This window comes from Ictalurus punctatus, chromosome 2 (genome assembly GCF_001660625.3).
Source record: "Ictalurus punctatus breed USDA103 chromosome 2, Coco_2.0, whole genome shotgun sequence".
NCBI lineage: Eukaryota > Metazoa > Chordata > Actinopteri > Siluriformes > Ictaluridae > Ictalurus > Ictalurus punctatus.
The window spans coordinates 18,993,295-19,009,620 of NC_030417.2; the positions used below are offsets into that span (position 1 = coordinate 18,993,295).

General features: G+C 42.0%; 1 protein-coding gene across 9 annotated transcripts in view; it reads left to right on the forward strand.

Annotated features, from left to right (window-relative positions):
- Positions 1–16,326, forward strand: part of rbfox1 (RNA binding fox-1 homolog 1) — a 325,104-nt gene that overhangs the window by 247,615 nt on the left and 61,163 nt on the right. Inside the window, exon 1 of one of the 9 annotated variants that reach the window (XM_017459802.3) lies at positions 14,866–14,997. The exons of the other annotated variants lie outside the window; for them this stretch is intronic. Coding sequence (XP_017315291.1) covers positions 14,965–14,997 — 33 coding nt within the window. The 5' untranslated portion in view covers positions 14,866–14,964. Of the gene's footprint in view, positions 1–14,865; positions 14,998–16,326 lie in introns of those variants that run through there. 9 annotated transcript variants of the gene reach the window in all.

Here is a 16,326-nt window from a genome sequence, read left to right on the forward strand (position 1 = left end):
ATTCCAGCATAACGAGCCCAAAGTACAAGATAACGACCCGAAACACACCTCCAAGACGACCACTGCCTTGCTAAAGAAGCTGAGGGTGAAGGTGATGGCCTGGCCAAGCATGTCTCCAGACCTAAACCCTATTGAGCATCTGTGGGGCATCCTCAAACGGAAGATGGAGGAGCACAAGGTCTTTAACATTCACCAGCTCCGTGATGTCGTCATGGAGGAGTGGAAGAGGATCCAGTGGCAACCTGTGAAGCTCTGGTGAACTCCATGCCCAAGAGGGTTAAGGCAGTGCTGGAAAATAATGGTGGCCACACAAAATATTGACACTTTGGGCCCAATTTGGACATTTTCACTTAGGGGTCTACTCACTTTTGTTGCCAGCGGTTTAGACATTAATGGCTGTGTGTTGAGTTATTTTGAGGGGACAGCAAATTTACACTGTTACACAAGCTGTACACTCACTACATTGTAGCAAAGTGTCATTTCTCCAGTGTTGTCACATGAAAAGATATAATCAAATATTTACAAAAATGTGAGGGGTGTACTCACTTTTGTGAGATACTGTATATATTTATTTATATGTATAGCTTTATATATTTATATATAAAGCGAATGATGTGCAAATAGGATATTCAGATTTGCTTCAGCTCCTTAAAAAAGATTTCTTGTCTTGTCTTGGTTTGTGTATAAATAATGCACTCTTCGATGATAAGTATAATCCAAGTCAGTCTTTAGATTCTTTTTTGACAAATGATGAAATTATGTGCCCAGCCCCACCCGGTGGCCCCCATGACCCCCCCTCCATGCCTCCTTTACCCCCAGACTCGGCTCTATTACTGCAGAACCATAGGATCACTAATTGGCCTTGATCCACTTGGCTCTGCCATAAGTGGCCTGTTCTGTCTGGAGCTTTTCTCTATTACTCGTGAACCTTTTTTCCCCCTCTCTTTTCTTTTTTTTTCCTCCACTGCCTTTTTAGACCATTACCTAAATGAACCTGCACCATCAGAGAGCCAACAAGCTCCATGCTATTGATTTGTGGCTTATAGGAAGCGATGATATCTGCGTCTTTAATCCTCCAGTGAGAGTTAAAAAAAAAAAGGCGAGCTGGAGAGTTGCATTCTACATTTATCACATGCACGGGTGATTATAGGTTTGGTGATAATACAGTGTTGGCTTGCAAAGGGTTTGCTTAAAGGCTATAGACTTTAGACAGAAAGAAAAGCATGAATATTCATGAGGAGCTCGTGTGATGGGGAAGTGCTCTGCTCAAAGCAGGATGATGTCTAAAAGCTTAGGCCTGAGCTTACATTACTACACTTGTAGACAAATATAAACATATTTATAATGTAAATTCAGGTTTTAATCATACATATATAAATCTGTTAATTATTGCATTTTTACTACTTATAACGGGAAGTCCCAGTGGTGTCTATTTAAAGGTATTTTTAAATAATATAAATTAAAAATCTCTCTTTAAGGCATTATAAACAACTTGCAGAAACAAAACCACTTTCTTGAACATGGCGATCCTCCTGAGTACAAATAAAATGGGATAAAAGTCATTTCACATGGAAAAAAATGCTAGAAAATATATTTTAGTATTATTCCTGTTTAAAAGAAAAAGTACTGCATAAGTATTACAATGGCAGAAAAAAAATGATCTAGAAAGACTTGTAACATTACTGCAGAAGATAAAAACCGCACCATTAATTAAAAATGTAAAATGGTACATGAGCATCTAGAAGCCGAGCGCATCCAGGCTTGCAGACCACCATGGCCATCCGGCGTCAGACTTTTTGAGCCGGCAAGTCCGATCCCATTCACTACTCAGCCTCTCCCGAGTGCGTTATTGTGCATTTGACAGTTCTTGACAGTTCAATTTTAGCCCGCCGTCGAAATGACATTATTCTATCAGCGGCCTGTATAATCTGCGGGCCGTAATATGCAGCGCCTGCTTATTTTCCTGGACCTCTGCAGCACAGGCCGGTCACCTCCATCAATCATCTCACCATTACCTAATCTTAATCTAATGCATCTCGCTTACTGTAAGTGCCGGGAAACACGACAACGCACAGAAACGGGGAGGTGTAGGGGAGAGAGAGGGAGACAGACAGAACAGAGAATGAGAGAGAGAGAATGAGATCGGAAGAGAGAAAGATAGAAATCAGGAGTGGAGAGACAGTCATGGTGAGATAAAAAGAGCTTAAGGGAGTTGGGGTTGGGGGGGGGTAGGGGGTGTTAAAAATAGAGCCGAAAAGAAAGAGTATGTGGGCTTTTATAACAGGAAATGCTGTGTCGGTGCCCAGAGAGAGAGAATCGAGTATGAAACGTGTCAGCGGATGTATAAACAACAAAGAAACAAGATCCAGGGTAGGATTAAATGTAGTTTTTCAAGCACCACTAACTAAAAGGAAACACAATGTTTTGTAGAAAAACCTATATTTAAAAAAAATTACTCATTCAAAACATGATTCTGAAACAAATATGGTAGATTTAATTACGTAAGACCATCAGTGAAAGAATGACTGATTAAGGGATGAAGACAGAACAGGTGCACACATTAGGGAAACAAACCATTAAGACAGGACTGGGGACCAAAAGCTGGCTGTGCTGGGACCCATGATTCATACTGAGATGGGGGAATTTGTGACACTGCCAGATCACAGCTACAGGTCAAGACTGAAATTGAGCCATTGTATAGAGCAGAATGTATGCTTGGTTTACATTCATTCCAAACCTGAAATGAAAGTGGCCCAAGCGTAAGTTCTGCTCTATATGATGGTTTCATTTCACTTGGGTTATTTTTCATCCAAATGCTGTGAAACCCTTCTAAGCTTGTCATAACTGAGCCCTGGTCATGTCCTCTTTGAGTTGCGGTCTCATTCGTTTCTGAGTTGTTGTGTTCTGGCCGTCAGATTCGGATGAGTTCGTTCCCGTCATCTCACGTTGGTGTGTATGCCGCAGATGAAAGCAGTGTCTCATTTGTTGTCTGAAGTTTGCTAGTAAACCAATTAAGAAATGGATGCAAAGCCAGAAAAGTACAAAAGAGATGGAGGCAGCAGTGCAGCATCTCTTCTCCTCTTCTTTTGATCTCTGTCAGCATGACTGCCCTCGCTAAACGCGCTAACAAACAGCATTTGGGAATATAAAATATCAATAAGGCTCACAGAAAAAAACAACCTCAAAAACAAATAGGAGTGGAGTAACCTGGGGATGTTTCATCTACTACTACTACGTAACTACTAGTTTCCGGGCCAAACCGCAAAGCGAATCGCCTGCTTTTTCTTCAAAGAGCATCATCAGCTGGAGGATTTATGGTGGGCCAGATAATGCAGCCATCCTGAGCCGGCTTCTAAATCATTTTTAAAACTGTCAAGCCAAATGCTTTCCAGTAAAACCGGCACACTAGCATATTAGCGTTGCCCTGGAAACGCGGGGAAAAGAAATTGTTTGATGTATCCTCGCTGGGCTTAAATGAGGCTAGGTTGGTGTGCGTGTGTGTTCGTGTGAGTATGTGCATACATGTGCATGCGCGTAGAAGTTGTTTTGCATTCCATTCTGGCTAATTGTCTTGGATGGCTCGTAATTAATCAACGTGTTTTTGTCAGGTCGATGCTCTTGCCGATCTGTCAATAAGTCGTCTGCATACGTACTGGCGGCTCACTATGCAATTAGAGACCAGTTACACTACACACACACACACCCACACACACATATTGAGCATTGGTGTGTGTGTGTGTGTGTGTGTGTGTGTGTGTGTGTGTGTGTATGCAGATCCTCTGTATGTAAAAGTGAAGAGGTTGCAGCCAAGATCTTGAATGTTAATGTGTTTTGTCAGCGACGTGTGTGTGTGTGTGTGTGTCAGTGTGTGTAGGTGTTTATGGGGACATTTTCAGCCACAGAACATTATCGTTAGTCCACTACCTTGGTCAGGCTGTTGGAGCTTCAGCAGTGTTACGTTCAGATCCCCAGAATCTCCTGAAGCCGTGGATTTCCTCATCCACCGAGCCAAAAAGCCATCGGATTCATCTTGGACACTAAAATTCACCCTCCTCATCTCCAGCACACCTCTTCCTGTCTTCCTGTTGTGTTTACAATCCAGCAACAGATGTCATGCTGAGCCGTGACATTGGATGTGATTTTATAGCAAGACCTCAATGTCTCAGTTATAAATATAGTCAGTATATAACTATATTTATGGAAATCTATGCCCAAAAGCCATTCCCATGCTTGGGAATCCTCCTGCAATCTGTCTGTACAGATTGGTGTAAATCTTGCTGTTTTCTGATTTGAAGAAGCATTTATTTGTCACTATACATTACAGTAGAGTGAAATTCTTTTCTACGCATATCCCAGCTTGTTAGGAAGCTGGGGCCAGAGTGCAGGGTTGGCCATGATTCGGCACCAGAGAGGGTTAAGGGCCTTGCTCAAGGGTCCAACAGTAGCAGCTTGGCAGTAATGGGGCTTAAACTCCAGACCTTCTGATCACTAACCCAGAGTATTAACTGTTGAGCCACCACTGCCACTCTGCACCACTGTTTTACCTTTGGTGTGTTCTCCAACCCTCCAGGATATCGATCTCTTCAGTGAAAGTGTCAAAGAAAACTGATCCTGAGGTTGAACAACATGATTGTTTTTCCAGCCTCTCTTTATTCTTTCTCTTGGAGACAAAAATACGCAGCTTGTCATGTTACAGAGAAACCACAAAGCATAAACTCCTGTGTTCTGAAGATGGCGGAAAAGTTACAGCTTTTCCTCTGACTGTTACTAAAGACTCTGTAACATCCATAAATGTTAAAGAAACATCTCATTACCATAACAACAACTATACACATTTTGAATACGTTTATGTGGAGCATCCGCCATACTCTAAATGAGCCAAGAAACAATGATGGAGGGAATATAATAATAATTAGAATCACCATTTTGTTTTATAATGACTTGAACATAATCTATAAATTTGTTCATTAAAAATTTGGAAAATGCACTTTTGACCAGAACACAGCATTCGGATTCAGCATGCATACCCACGGATATCGGACGGAGAATGTCTCTTTAAAATGCTAATAAAAAAAGAAGGACCGAACTGGAAGACAGCATCATTTCTTAGCGTGGGAGTTCTCAGCCCAGGGGAAAAAGATGCCATCTGACAGTTTGTGGCTTTCCGAAGAAAGTGTTTGACACATGGTGGGGAAATCTGATAGGTGCAGACCTTCAGTAAGCCAACTTTAAATCCCGGGGCTTCCAGCAGTCACACATTTAACATACAGCCCTTGATCCTGATCTTTTCCTTTAACCCGTGAGATAGTCCCTCTGAGCAAAACTGACACTTTCCATAGAGCTGATGCATATGCACTGGGGAAATAGTCCGAAAGAAAGATGGCACCCTAAATGTTATGTGTTGATACCGCCATAAAAGTATACCCCTAATATGTGTGACATGTTGTATGAATAACTGTACATAGCACGTTCGCAAAGCAATTTGGGTCATTTGGAAGGCTAACAGATGGGCCACGTTCAGAGATGCTGCATCCTCTGCTAAAATTAATAGTGCGTCTTTTACAGCAGCTGACGCTAATGATTTTATGTTGTGCTTGCTTTTGGAGTATTTTTATGTTACAAGTTCTAAATTAATAGCTTGGGTTACTACACAGTGTAAACATTCATAACAAACATCTGGCAGCGACGGGATGCATCTTGTTAGACGGCACGGCTTGTCCTGAAAAGCTAACGTAATTATGACAGATGCCAGTCTTCTGGATTCAGTCGTGCAGAAATGTGTGTAGTGATGTGACGCAGAAATCTGCCTCGGGATTAATTGGTTAAAATTAAAAAACAAGCATGATGATTGTTGATAAGATGTCGAGTGAAAGCGTGAAATGTAATCTGTGTGCGTGTGTTATTGTGAATTCTTTAAAGTGTTTCTCATTTAGATTTTGCTAATAGACATGTTGACACAATGTACAGTTGTGATTGGAATAAGTAATTGGAGATGGGCCCGGTTGGCACGGGTACCAACTGACACGGACATCTGCGCGTCCTGGCCCGCTCGATGCATGTGTCCATCTGTGACTGATTAGTCTTGCTCTTAGTGTACCTGTGCGCCTGGTTATAACCTCATGCAGTTCTGCTTCGTAACATCTGCCACGACACAACCTACAGAGACCCACACAACATCTGGGGCGAAAAGCTCAGCCTTTGTTCTTGGCCGTCTTGATCCTTTCTTTTTCTCTCATTTCATCTGTTCTGCATCAACTGAATCAGTGTTTATTTAACTGGATTTAGTTTCAGTAATTTGATCAAATTAAATGCTAGTTATATTCATATTGTAATCATTTGGTTATTGTTAGTTTTACTCTAGATTTAGCCGATGAAAAATTATGTTGATTTGTTATAGGTTTTAGCATTTCTTTCCCTCAGACTTCCCAAGTTAGTTTCCAAAATACAAATGCAATCATTTCCTAAAAAGCGCATTTAATGTTACTCTACCAAGCGTATGAGCATGTTCATTACACTGCATAAACTTAATAATACTGAATTAATTTCAGTGAGCTCTTGTATCTACTATCAATACAGGCACTACAAAAAGCAAATTTCTGTAGGCGACAAGAAAGGTTATTTATTCATAAAATAATGTCACTGTAGTTAAAAAAAAAAAAAAAAAAAGTTGCTGGAAATAAGCTCCACCCCAAGCAGGTACAAAGCTTCCCAACTCTGCCCCTTTTTCCTTAAAAGGCAACTCATGAGGTATAAGTGGCATCAAAAGAGTGAGGGTGAGATCATTTGCGGAGAAGCATTTACAATTTGGCAGCAGTGGGCTGTAAAAATGACAAACCACTCCTTTAAAAAATTGTAAGCAAATACTGTGATTACCTGTACATATTTTTTGGAACCATTTCAGTAGTTGGCTTTGAGGCAGGAAGTTTTGCTTAACAAAATCAACAGGATTGCATATTTGCAGGCTGCTCAAGCTGAACATCATCAGACCATGTGCATACAGCTGAGCTAGACGAAGTGACATGATTTCAAGGTTAACAGTGATGTGTGATTAATGTTCTTTCAGCGCATTCTTTTTAGAACAGAGAAAGACAGTGCTATGAGAGGTGGGAAAGGCATGGAGGGTACCAGGGGGTGGAACTGAGCTTCAACAGCCCGGTGCAGAGCCACCTTGCCACCTCGTGTTTCAGCTGTGTAAATAATGCCTGTAATTAACGTCACCTGTACCTGACAAGCATTGGCCTGATGAGCACTGCGTGTTCGGGCCGCGTTCGCAGCTGTGACAGCAGCCATATTGTTCGGCAAGTCAGGGGGTGAGGATCCACGAGCCATCACGTGGCTCGGGCTAAACATGGAAACATGGAATGACACTGAAACGTTTTATCAGCACAGCCACAAAAGTGCTGTAGTGACTATGATACACAACTGCACACACACAAAAATGCTTTCACATCCTGACATTAAGCAGCTAGCCTTTGTGTTTCTGATTGCCTGAGCTAAGTGGAGAAAAGTCTTTTAATAGCTCTGTGTGTGGGTCTCCGAGAGGTGAGTGTGTCTTTCATTGTGTGCTGTCCTGCTCTCGCTTCAGTGCTACAGGCTGGCTGATGACTCAGGCCTGATCTGCCACCACTCTTAGCATTCATTACTGTTAGCTGTGTCTAGTGTGCCGTTCACATGGACTCTAACCCTGCACACATCCACACTGTAAACTAGTCGATTGCTGAGATGCAGAACAAAAAGTTTGAAAAGATGAAAGACGAAAGTGCAGTTCTTTTAAAGGTACTTGAACTTGTGATCTCCTTATAGAATATTTACCCAAAGAGAAATCTCTAGCTATAAGCAATATCCAAAGTTGTTTAGACCTCCTGAGCCACCAGGGGGGCAATGGAAACAGCCTTGTCCTCAGTGCTAGAATGTTATTAATGGATTGGCGGCTTTTATTTAGATAACATCCGATGCCTCACAGACCGATCTTTATTGAACCTTATGTCAGGTTTGGTATGCTAGCGCATTCCCAATCCTTTCTTGCTAGTTTGTATTCTTGATGTTAGAGTTTTAGCCTGGAGTGGTATAAACAGTCACTTAAGGTCCACAAGCCACCAGGGGGCCCTAGAATGTTGCTTAGGGCCCCAAAAGGTTCAGAAACAACTCTAGGAACAGGGTAGATAACTTCCAAGGCCTCACAGGGTAATCTTTATTGTATGTTGCATCAAGTTTGGTGTGTTGGTGTGTTCCAAAGCCTTCTTTCTTGCCAGATTCAGCACTGTGAGTGTTCTGCCTGTTAGAGGTTTAGCCTGGAGTGATATAAACAGTCACATAGGGCCACTGAGCCACCAGCAGTGGGCCTAGGATGTCGCTAGAATGTAATTAAGGCCTTGGAGACTTTCTTGGATAACTTCCAAGGCCTCACAGGCCACTCTTTATTGTTCCTTGCGTCAGGTTTGGTTTGCTAGCACGTTCCTGTGTATTCTTTTTTGCTGTTAAGTAAGCTTCTGCTCTGTGAATGTTCTGCGTGTTAGCCTGGAGCAGGATCGCTGAGCTCTCCCCCATCCTGCCCCATTTCTTTCATGCTGTAACACAGCAAACATGACAAAGGAGTCCACAGCTCCTCTAACAAGAGGCTTCAGAGGGAGGAAAGAGGGAAGGATGCAGACGTCGGGAGTTGAAAAGGTAGTTCAGGAAGTGATCCATGTGCCATGTCGATCTTAGCCTTAGGATGTCAACGAGCATGATGCGTATTCCACTACGGGCTGTCATACTTCAAGACAAACATACTGGCTTTACAAAGCTGCACTCATTTTTCTATATACTACACTCTTGCCCTTTTTTCAGTAAGTTAAGATGTGTAAAGCAAGCATGACAGGTTCCATACAGACTCCATATGGCCGTGTCGGTTTGCGAGTACCACCTTCACCCATATGACTGTGACAATAAGTAATTACAGATGTGTATATGCATGTGTGTGCGGGTTCCAGTTGGTGAACTTGAGCGGCTGATTAAGCCAAATTAAGCCAAAACATGGCTGTCTAATGACCTTGCTTTATTAGCGACCGTGACAATTTTGAGCCAACATGCTGAGCACTTTCTGCTGCAGTGTGCCAAACCCAGCAGGGACTGAGGGTCCACAGAGAGCAATAGAGGGATGAGAAAGAGAGAAAAAGACAAAGAGGAAAGAGTGCACAGGGTGGACACAGCCAGCTGAGCTGCTCCAAAGTTCACTCCGGTTAGAACATGAGATTTGCAGCTTGGGATGGAAAGCAGATTTGTTCCAGCACGGTGGCTCTCAGGAAGGTTACAGGCCTTCACTTTGGAGATGTATACACTCTTGTCATGTGGAGCGAAGCAGAGCCGCTCAGGATTGATGTGTATCAAAGGAGAACTGGAAGAGGAACAGCTGCAAAGGACACTCAGACTACGTATCTACCATCTGGTTCTCTCACTCCCTCTCCCACATGCATATTCCCTTTCTTCTCTGCATGATGTCATTGACATTCCACTCCTGTACCGTTGCCAACTGCTTCTCTCGACTTTCCCAACAGAGAATTTCTAAAACGACCAGTGGGTCTTAGCAAGTATCCAAGTGAGTGAGACACAGGGTGTGATAGATAGATAAATACAGTAGATAGATATATAGATAGGTAGGTAGGTAGATAGACAGATGTAGATAGACAGATAGATAGATAGATAGATAGATAGATAGACAGATAGATAGATAGATAGATAGATAGATAGATAGATAGATAGATAGATATTGTTCAATGGATGGATAGATTAGTTGTTGAATAGGTTGGTTAGTGGTGGATGGGTGTGTTCATTGAGGTTCCATGTTTGGTTGGTTGACTGAATTTTGGGTGGATATGTAGATAGGCCAATTGATAATGTGTACATAGGTAGGTTCATTGATTGACTGGATGGTTGGTTTGTTGTTAGGTAGGTCAACTGTTGGGTGGATAAGTGGGTAAGCTAATTGGTGGGTAGAAATGTTTGTTGATTGGCTGGTTACTGTCTGGGGGGGGTTGGTTGGTTAAGTAGGTTAGTAGGTTAACCATTTATGTGATTTGGTAGGTTGGTTTTTGGGTGGGCAGTATGATATGTTGAATACTAATTTCCTGAGTGGATGGGTTTGTTTATTGATTTATTGGCAGGTAGGTTGTTTTAGACGTTGGTTTGTTGTTAGGTTTATTGATTGGCGAGTAGCTAGGTTAATTATTAGTTGATTGCTGGGTAGGTAGGTTCTTTGATTGGCGGTTTGGTGGGTGATTGCCTGGTAGGTAGATTCATTAATTAATTGCTAAGTTGGTAGGTTGGTTGGTGGGTGAGTGGACTGGTTAGTTGTTTGGTGGGTAGAACTGTTTATAGATTGGCTCGCAGAGTAATTTATGAGTTGGTAGGCAGGATGGTTGGTTTGTTGGTGGGTGATTAGATCAGTTGGTCAATAGCTCGCCAAATCGATAGGTAGGGTGGTAAATATATGGGTGGAAGGTAATAAGCAAACAGCAAAAATAATATGTAAATAGACTAAATGCAAAGTAATTAAATAAATACTAAGTAAAAGTAAAATAAATAAGTGGCACTAAAAGAAGTTATGTTATGATATTACTTCTTATTTATTCTGCTGTTATTCTGCCCTCTATCTGCCAATATATTAGTCTGCTGAAGTAAAATGAGAAGGAAACCCAAAACCTCTCAGCAAAAAAACAATGTAAAGATGATTTTATCACATCTCCGTCTCAGCTGAGTGAGAAACGGTGGGAAAATGGTGGAGGAGGGAACCGATTCTTTTGATCACGGTTTTTTTTCCTAAGCTCCAGCCTGTAGATGGGACTGCATCTGAAATAATGAGGCCAGGAGCCACTGTCTTCCACACTTGGAGACATCATTACTGTTTCTCCATACACACACGCTGTACATCGTCTCCAAACTCCTGGCTGAAAAAAAAAACAGTGGAATTCAGCCAGCAGTGTTTGAAATAGGAACTTGGTTGTGATTGCATGTTTTTGCGTGCTCAAAATAGACTCCACTAGCGACTCTCAAGAACGCCTGCTCTCGAGATGCTATTTTTTGCATCTTTGTTGTGGCGTTAGGCCAAAGAAATGGCAGAAAGCCTACCTCAAATTGGTAGTCTCCGGTTGCAAAATGTCATGTGTGGTTGGACGAACAAGGGCTTTGCGGCTTTCCCCAGAGTCGTGAACAATAGAGGGCACTTGGCTGTATGCCAGTGGAGAATTGAGTATATGAACCTGGGTGGGGGGTGGATACTTGTAGGGGTTTTACCATCTCATAGATCACACTGAATCTTACCAGATGCATTTTGAGGTGATATTCTTACACCTAAATATCCTAAGCACTGATAAAATAGTGTGTGTGGCTCTCTGTGCTTGGGAAGTATTGAAATGTCAATGCCAGAGGCAGGGTTGATGGGCAGGTGTGTGAGGATCCAGCAGAATAGCGGATGAGTGTTTTTCGGCGGCCATGCCGATTTCCCTTTCGTGATCCTACATGATTGACAGGATTTACGTTTGTCATGGTGCACCGCTTAATCCACATCAGCTCTTTAATTCTAATTAAACTGCTCGGGGATGCACTTTGGCGCCTGCAGTGGCTTTGTCTCAAACCGCTTGGCTTGGAAATGAAACAGGGCTCGGTCTTCGTTGTAGAAATATGAACCGGAAAAATAGAGGGGTGCATTATTTGGTCAGAGTGTTGCAGAATGAAATAACCCAGGACATTCCTTGTCTTTTTGTGTTTGATTAGAGATATAAAGAGTATTTCTGGAAATGGAGACAGCTCCTGATTTGCAAATCCTCCTCACGGCAGTTGACGTGTCTTTGTAAATGATTCTGTTGGAAAAATCCTAAAATCATAAGGGTTAAGATGTTTAATTATAGTCAGTGTGTGTGTGACAGGAGAAAGACCCGTGCGGGGTCCAGAGAGGACGTGGCTAATCCTCTTCCCGTGCCGTGTTATCCCCATGTGAGTGTGATTGATGAACTGATTCCACTTTACGTCTTCATTTGCATGAGAGAGAGATGTAGAAAGAGGGAGTAGGCGAAAGAGGGAAAAGGGGACGAGAGAGCGAGCGGGAGAGATAGAGATCAGCTGAGAGTTGCTAATGCAAGCTAATATGATAATGGGGGAAGAAGGCAGAGGCTTCTTGGCCCATGCACAGGCCTCATGCATTAACTCAGTCCACACACACACACACACACACGTGTGCACATATGCGCGCATTTAATATGCATACACATTTGCACACATATACATACACAAGCATGTGCATACACCTAAACACACACACACACAGAAAAAAACATACATGCATGCATGTGTGCACATGCGCAAACACAAACATACCTTCTCATCCGCGCACATGCACCCACACACACATTTTCGCTCTCCCTCCACCCACTCACTCTGGAACCTTCCTCGCCGAGATCAGCTCGGGTCACGTCAGAGTTAAAACACACACTTACATTAGCGCGGCACATTCCTGCAACGGGCTCATATCATTTTAAAAAAGATAAAAGCCCCCCTGTTGGGAAGTGGGTTACTTTTGGAACGGTTTGCAGCAACGCGCTACAAAACCTCCTGCATTATTAATTTGTTTACTGCGAGAGAAAGCAAGTCGATGTTCCCGCTGATGGTGCTGCTCACAAAACGTTAAAAAAAAAAGCACACACACCAGTGCTACAGCTGAAATGATCTCTATCACACACACACACACACTTTATAACACACTGATGTAGAGAAGGGGATTGGTGTATGTCATCACACGTCTGTCCATCATGACACCACTGTGGGAGTGTTTCATTGTATAAGCCCCGCCTTTCACACAGTGCATTATGTTAAATAACAGGCCATTCATGTAGGATGTGTACTATACTGTTTTTGGGGCAAGGCCATGAAATGGAGGGCACTTTCAGTAGTACCCTATATAGTGAGCAGGTGAGGTTTTGGACTTGCTCTAGGTTTAGCACGCTACATATTAAAAGCAGAACATGAATTGCTCTGAAGTCATGGGGGCTGACTTGACGTGTGGCACACGGTGGAAATAATGAGTGTGTGTGTGTGTGTGTGTGTGAGAGAGAGAGAGAGAGAGAGAGAGACCACAAGGCATCAAGGGAGCGATTTGCCCTTTAAGTCGATGAACTGATGGCCAAAGTGGCACCCTGTGGGTCTGGACAGGATCCAGCTTTGTGTTGGAGAGCCTACAGGTTCTTTCTGTCTCTCTCCCCCACACACACACACAGATTGAGCGAGAGGAGGTGAAGGTCGATCGAACGTCCGAGCCATGGGAAAGCGGCCGAGCCAGCAGGAGCTTGGGACGGTCTTATATCAGCCCGTTTTCCCGGGTTTGGTCCAGGATTTTACTCTGTGTGTGTGTGTGTGTGTGTGTGTGTGTGTGTGTGTGTGTGTGTGTGTGTGTGTGTGTGATATATGACAGGGCCACATGGTTTATGGCTTTACTAAACCAAGTGGGATGGCATGAATATCACAGGTGATCAATCTTCACACACAGACAGCTGGACTTCAGTGTCTCAGTCACAACGTTCGCGCTGATGCCAGGAGGAAATACAGTTTTCAATCATTCCACCATTATATTTCGTTTTTGTTTTTTGTTTTTTGAAACCGTTTGAGAAAGATGAAAGGTCACAGCATCTAGGTTTTCACACCTTACCCTCTCATTTTCTGAGGGTATTTTTACTCACTGTTTTTTTTTCTTTTTAGTTAATTATCTTGTGTACTTATTTCTTTTTTCAGTCTTTCATTTTTTTACTTATTTATTCACTATTTTCTGCTTCTTTGCTAAGCTAGCTTGTTGTTTTATTTGCTGTTATTTCCATATTTTGTCATTGATTTATAACCTTTTTTTTTCAACCAAATTTTTAACCAACTTTTTTACTTTTTCTGCCATTTTGTTGTTTTGTTAACTAACCATTTTTAAATATAGTTCATTGCTTTTTATGTTTTTTGTTGTCATTAGATTAATTTTAAACTTTGGGTTACTTTTTTTATTTTTAAAATGTTTTACACGTCATTTGTTTTTGTTTTTTAGCTGTTTTGTGCCGTTTTCACTTTGCTTTTTTGTTTAAATCACTTTTTTTTAGGGTTTTCTTTTTCCTGACTTAGGTAACTAGTTGATTTTTTTCAATTGTTTTTTTTTTAATAATTTGTTAAGCAGTCTTTTGTCTTTTTTTTAATTGTTTAATTATTTTGCATATTTTTAACTAGCTGCTGTTTGTTGTTTTGTTTTTTTCCTTTTGTCCCCCTAGTTGTCCACTTATGGCATCTTGTAGTATTAAGTCTTGTAGTCAGTTTAAGTAAATATCTTAAATATTAAGTGAATAAACTTTTTTTTTTTAAAGAAAAGAAAAGAAAAAAAGAAAGAGGGAGAGAGAAGAAGTGAATAGTTTGGGGGTGTGGTTCTTGTTTGCTTTTTGGATGACTAGTTACTTTTCTTGGTCTTTATTATCAAGTTATTAGATTTTTTTAAATTTGCTGTTTTGCTATTCGCTTTTTTCCACTACTATTTATTTATTTATTTATTTATTTATTTATTTATTTATTTATTTTTGTATAGCAAAAAAACCTAGTCCTAGTTGTCTTTGCCAGACCCACTCACTGCTCTCAATTTATTTTATAGCCTTGTAGTCAAATTATCTGAATATCTGGCCTTCCAAACTTAAAAAATAAAATATAAAATAAAAATAAAAACATAAACAACTGAAGAATGGAGAGAAAAAAGAAGAGAGAGTGAAAAAGTGAAACATTTCAGAGCACGACTCTCATTTACTTCCTCCTCCTCCTCTTCCTCCTCCTCCTCCTTCTCCACCCCTCACTTCCCTCCCACTTGCACTCACTCCCTCATTCACACACACACACACACACACACACACACTCATCCATAATTGATGCTCGCTCGGGGCCGATGCTGCAGGGCTCAGGACTGAGGCAGTTGCTTAGTTTATGGAGGAAAAAGGGAGCAAGATGGTGGAAGAGGTATATTTTTAAATTTTTTTTTTTTTTTGCTTAGCGAGCATATTGTGCAGAAGCTGCAGTGTGTGTGTGTGTGTGTGTGTGTGTGTGTGTGTATGAAGAGAGAGAGATACACAGCATGCACCTTGAAGAAAGACGGAGCTCCCTTCAGCTCCTCTTATCAGCAGCTGGTGGGCTTTTTTCCTCTGTGTGTGTGTGTGTGTGTGTGTGTGTGTGTGTGTGTGTGTGTGTGTGTGTGTGTGTGTGTGTGTGTGTGTGTGGCTATGATTAGGGATTTCTGTAGTAATTTCAAGCCGGTTAAACCTTCTAGCGATGAGACGTCCAGAGTAGTGTCCACAAGTAGTGTGTCTTTTTTGTTTTGTTTTGGGGTTTTTTGCAAATATTTTCTGAACTAAAAAAAAATCCATGTTGAAGTACGTTTCACGTGACGGCACGCGTCGTCTGCCAGTGATTGTGGAGTGTGTTTTATGGTTCTCTGGAGTGGAGGAACGGTGAGTCCTGTGCGCTGCCACGTAAAACGGAGATCAGGCCTCCAAAATGTGGTTCTCATTAGGGAGGAGGCTGGAGCGCTGGAGCCGAGCCTGACTGTCTGCCATCTATTTTCTCCTTCCTCCTTTTTTCTCCTTCTCCACTGCTGTTCCACTCTCTTTCTTTTCCATCTCTCTCTCTCTCTCTCTCTCTCTCTCTCTCTCTCTCTCTCCACACACACACACACACACATACACACAAATGTATCTCTCATCTTTGACAATCAGGCCTAAAGAGTTTAGCACTCCTAATCGAGTGAAAGCCTAATTACAGCACCGGGCGTCTGCTCTCGCTCGCTTTCTCTCTCTCTCTCTCTCTCTTGCTCTCTGTCTCTCTCTCTCTCTCCATCTCTGGAGGTGTCAGTGCAGGAGGCGGTGATGGTGTTAATGGCAAACGGTGTGATGTGCACAACATCTGCAGAGAAAGCAGCGGGGAAGTTTTTTTTTTACACGTTTGCCTTTCTGTTTCCTTCAGAAAAACACTAGACATGAAAAGATGTGCTCTCTCCTTCTCTCTCTCTCTCTCTCTGTGTCTCTGTCTCTCTCTCTCTCTCTGTGTTTGTGCGTGCACCTAAGTGGATAATCCTGATCGAATGAGAAAGCTCCTCATGAAATAAAAGTCGCAGTGTGTGTGTGTGTGTGTGTGTGTGTGTGTGTGTGGTGCCCGAACACACTTGTTTGTTTGTTTGCAGTGTCGTGTAATTTGATTCATAATTTGATCTGGCAGCGTTTGGAAGTGTTGAGAGAACTGTTTATATATTTAACTCTAACAATTTTAACCAAGAACTAAAAATGATAAATGGAA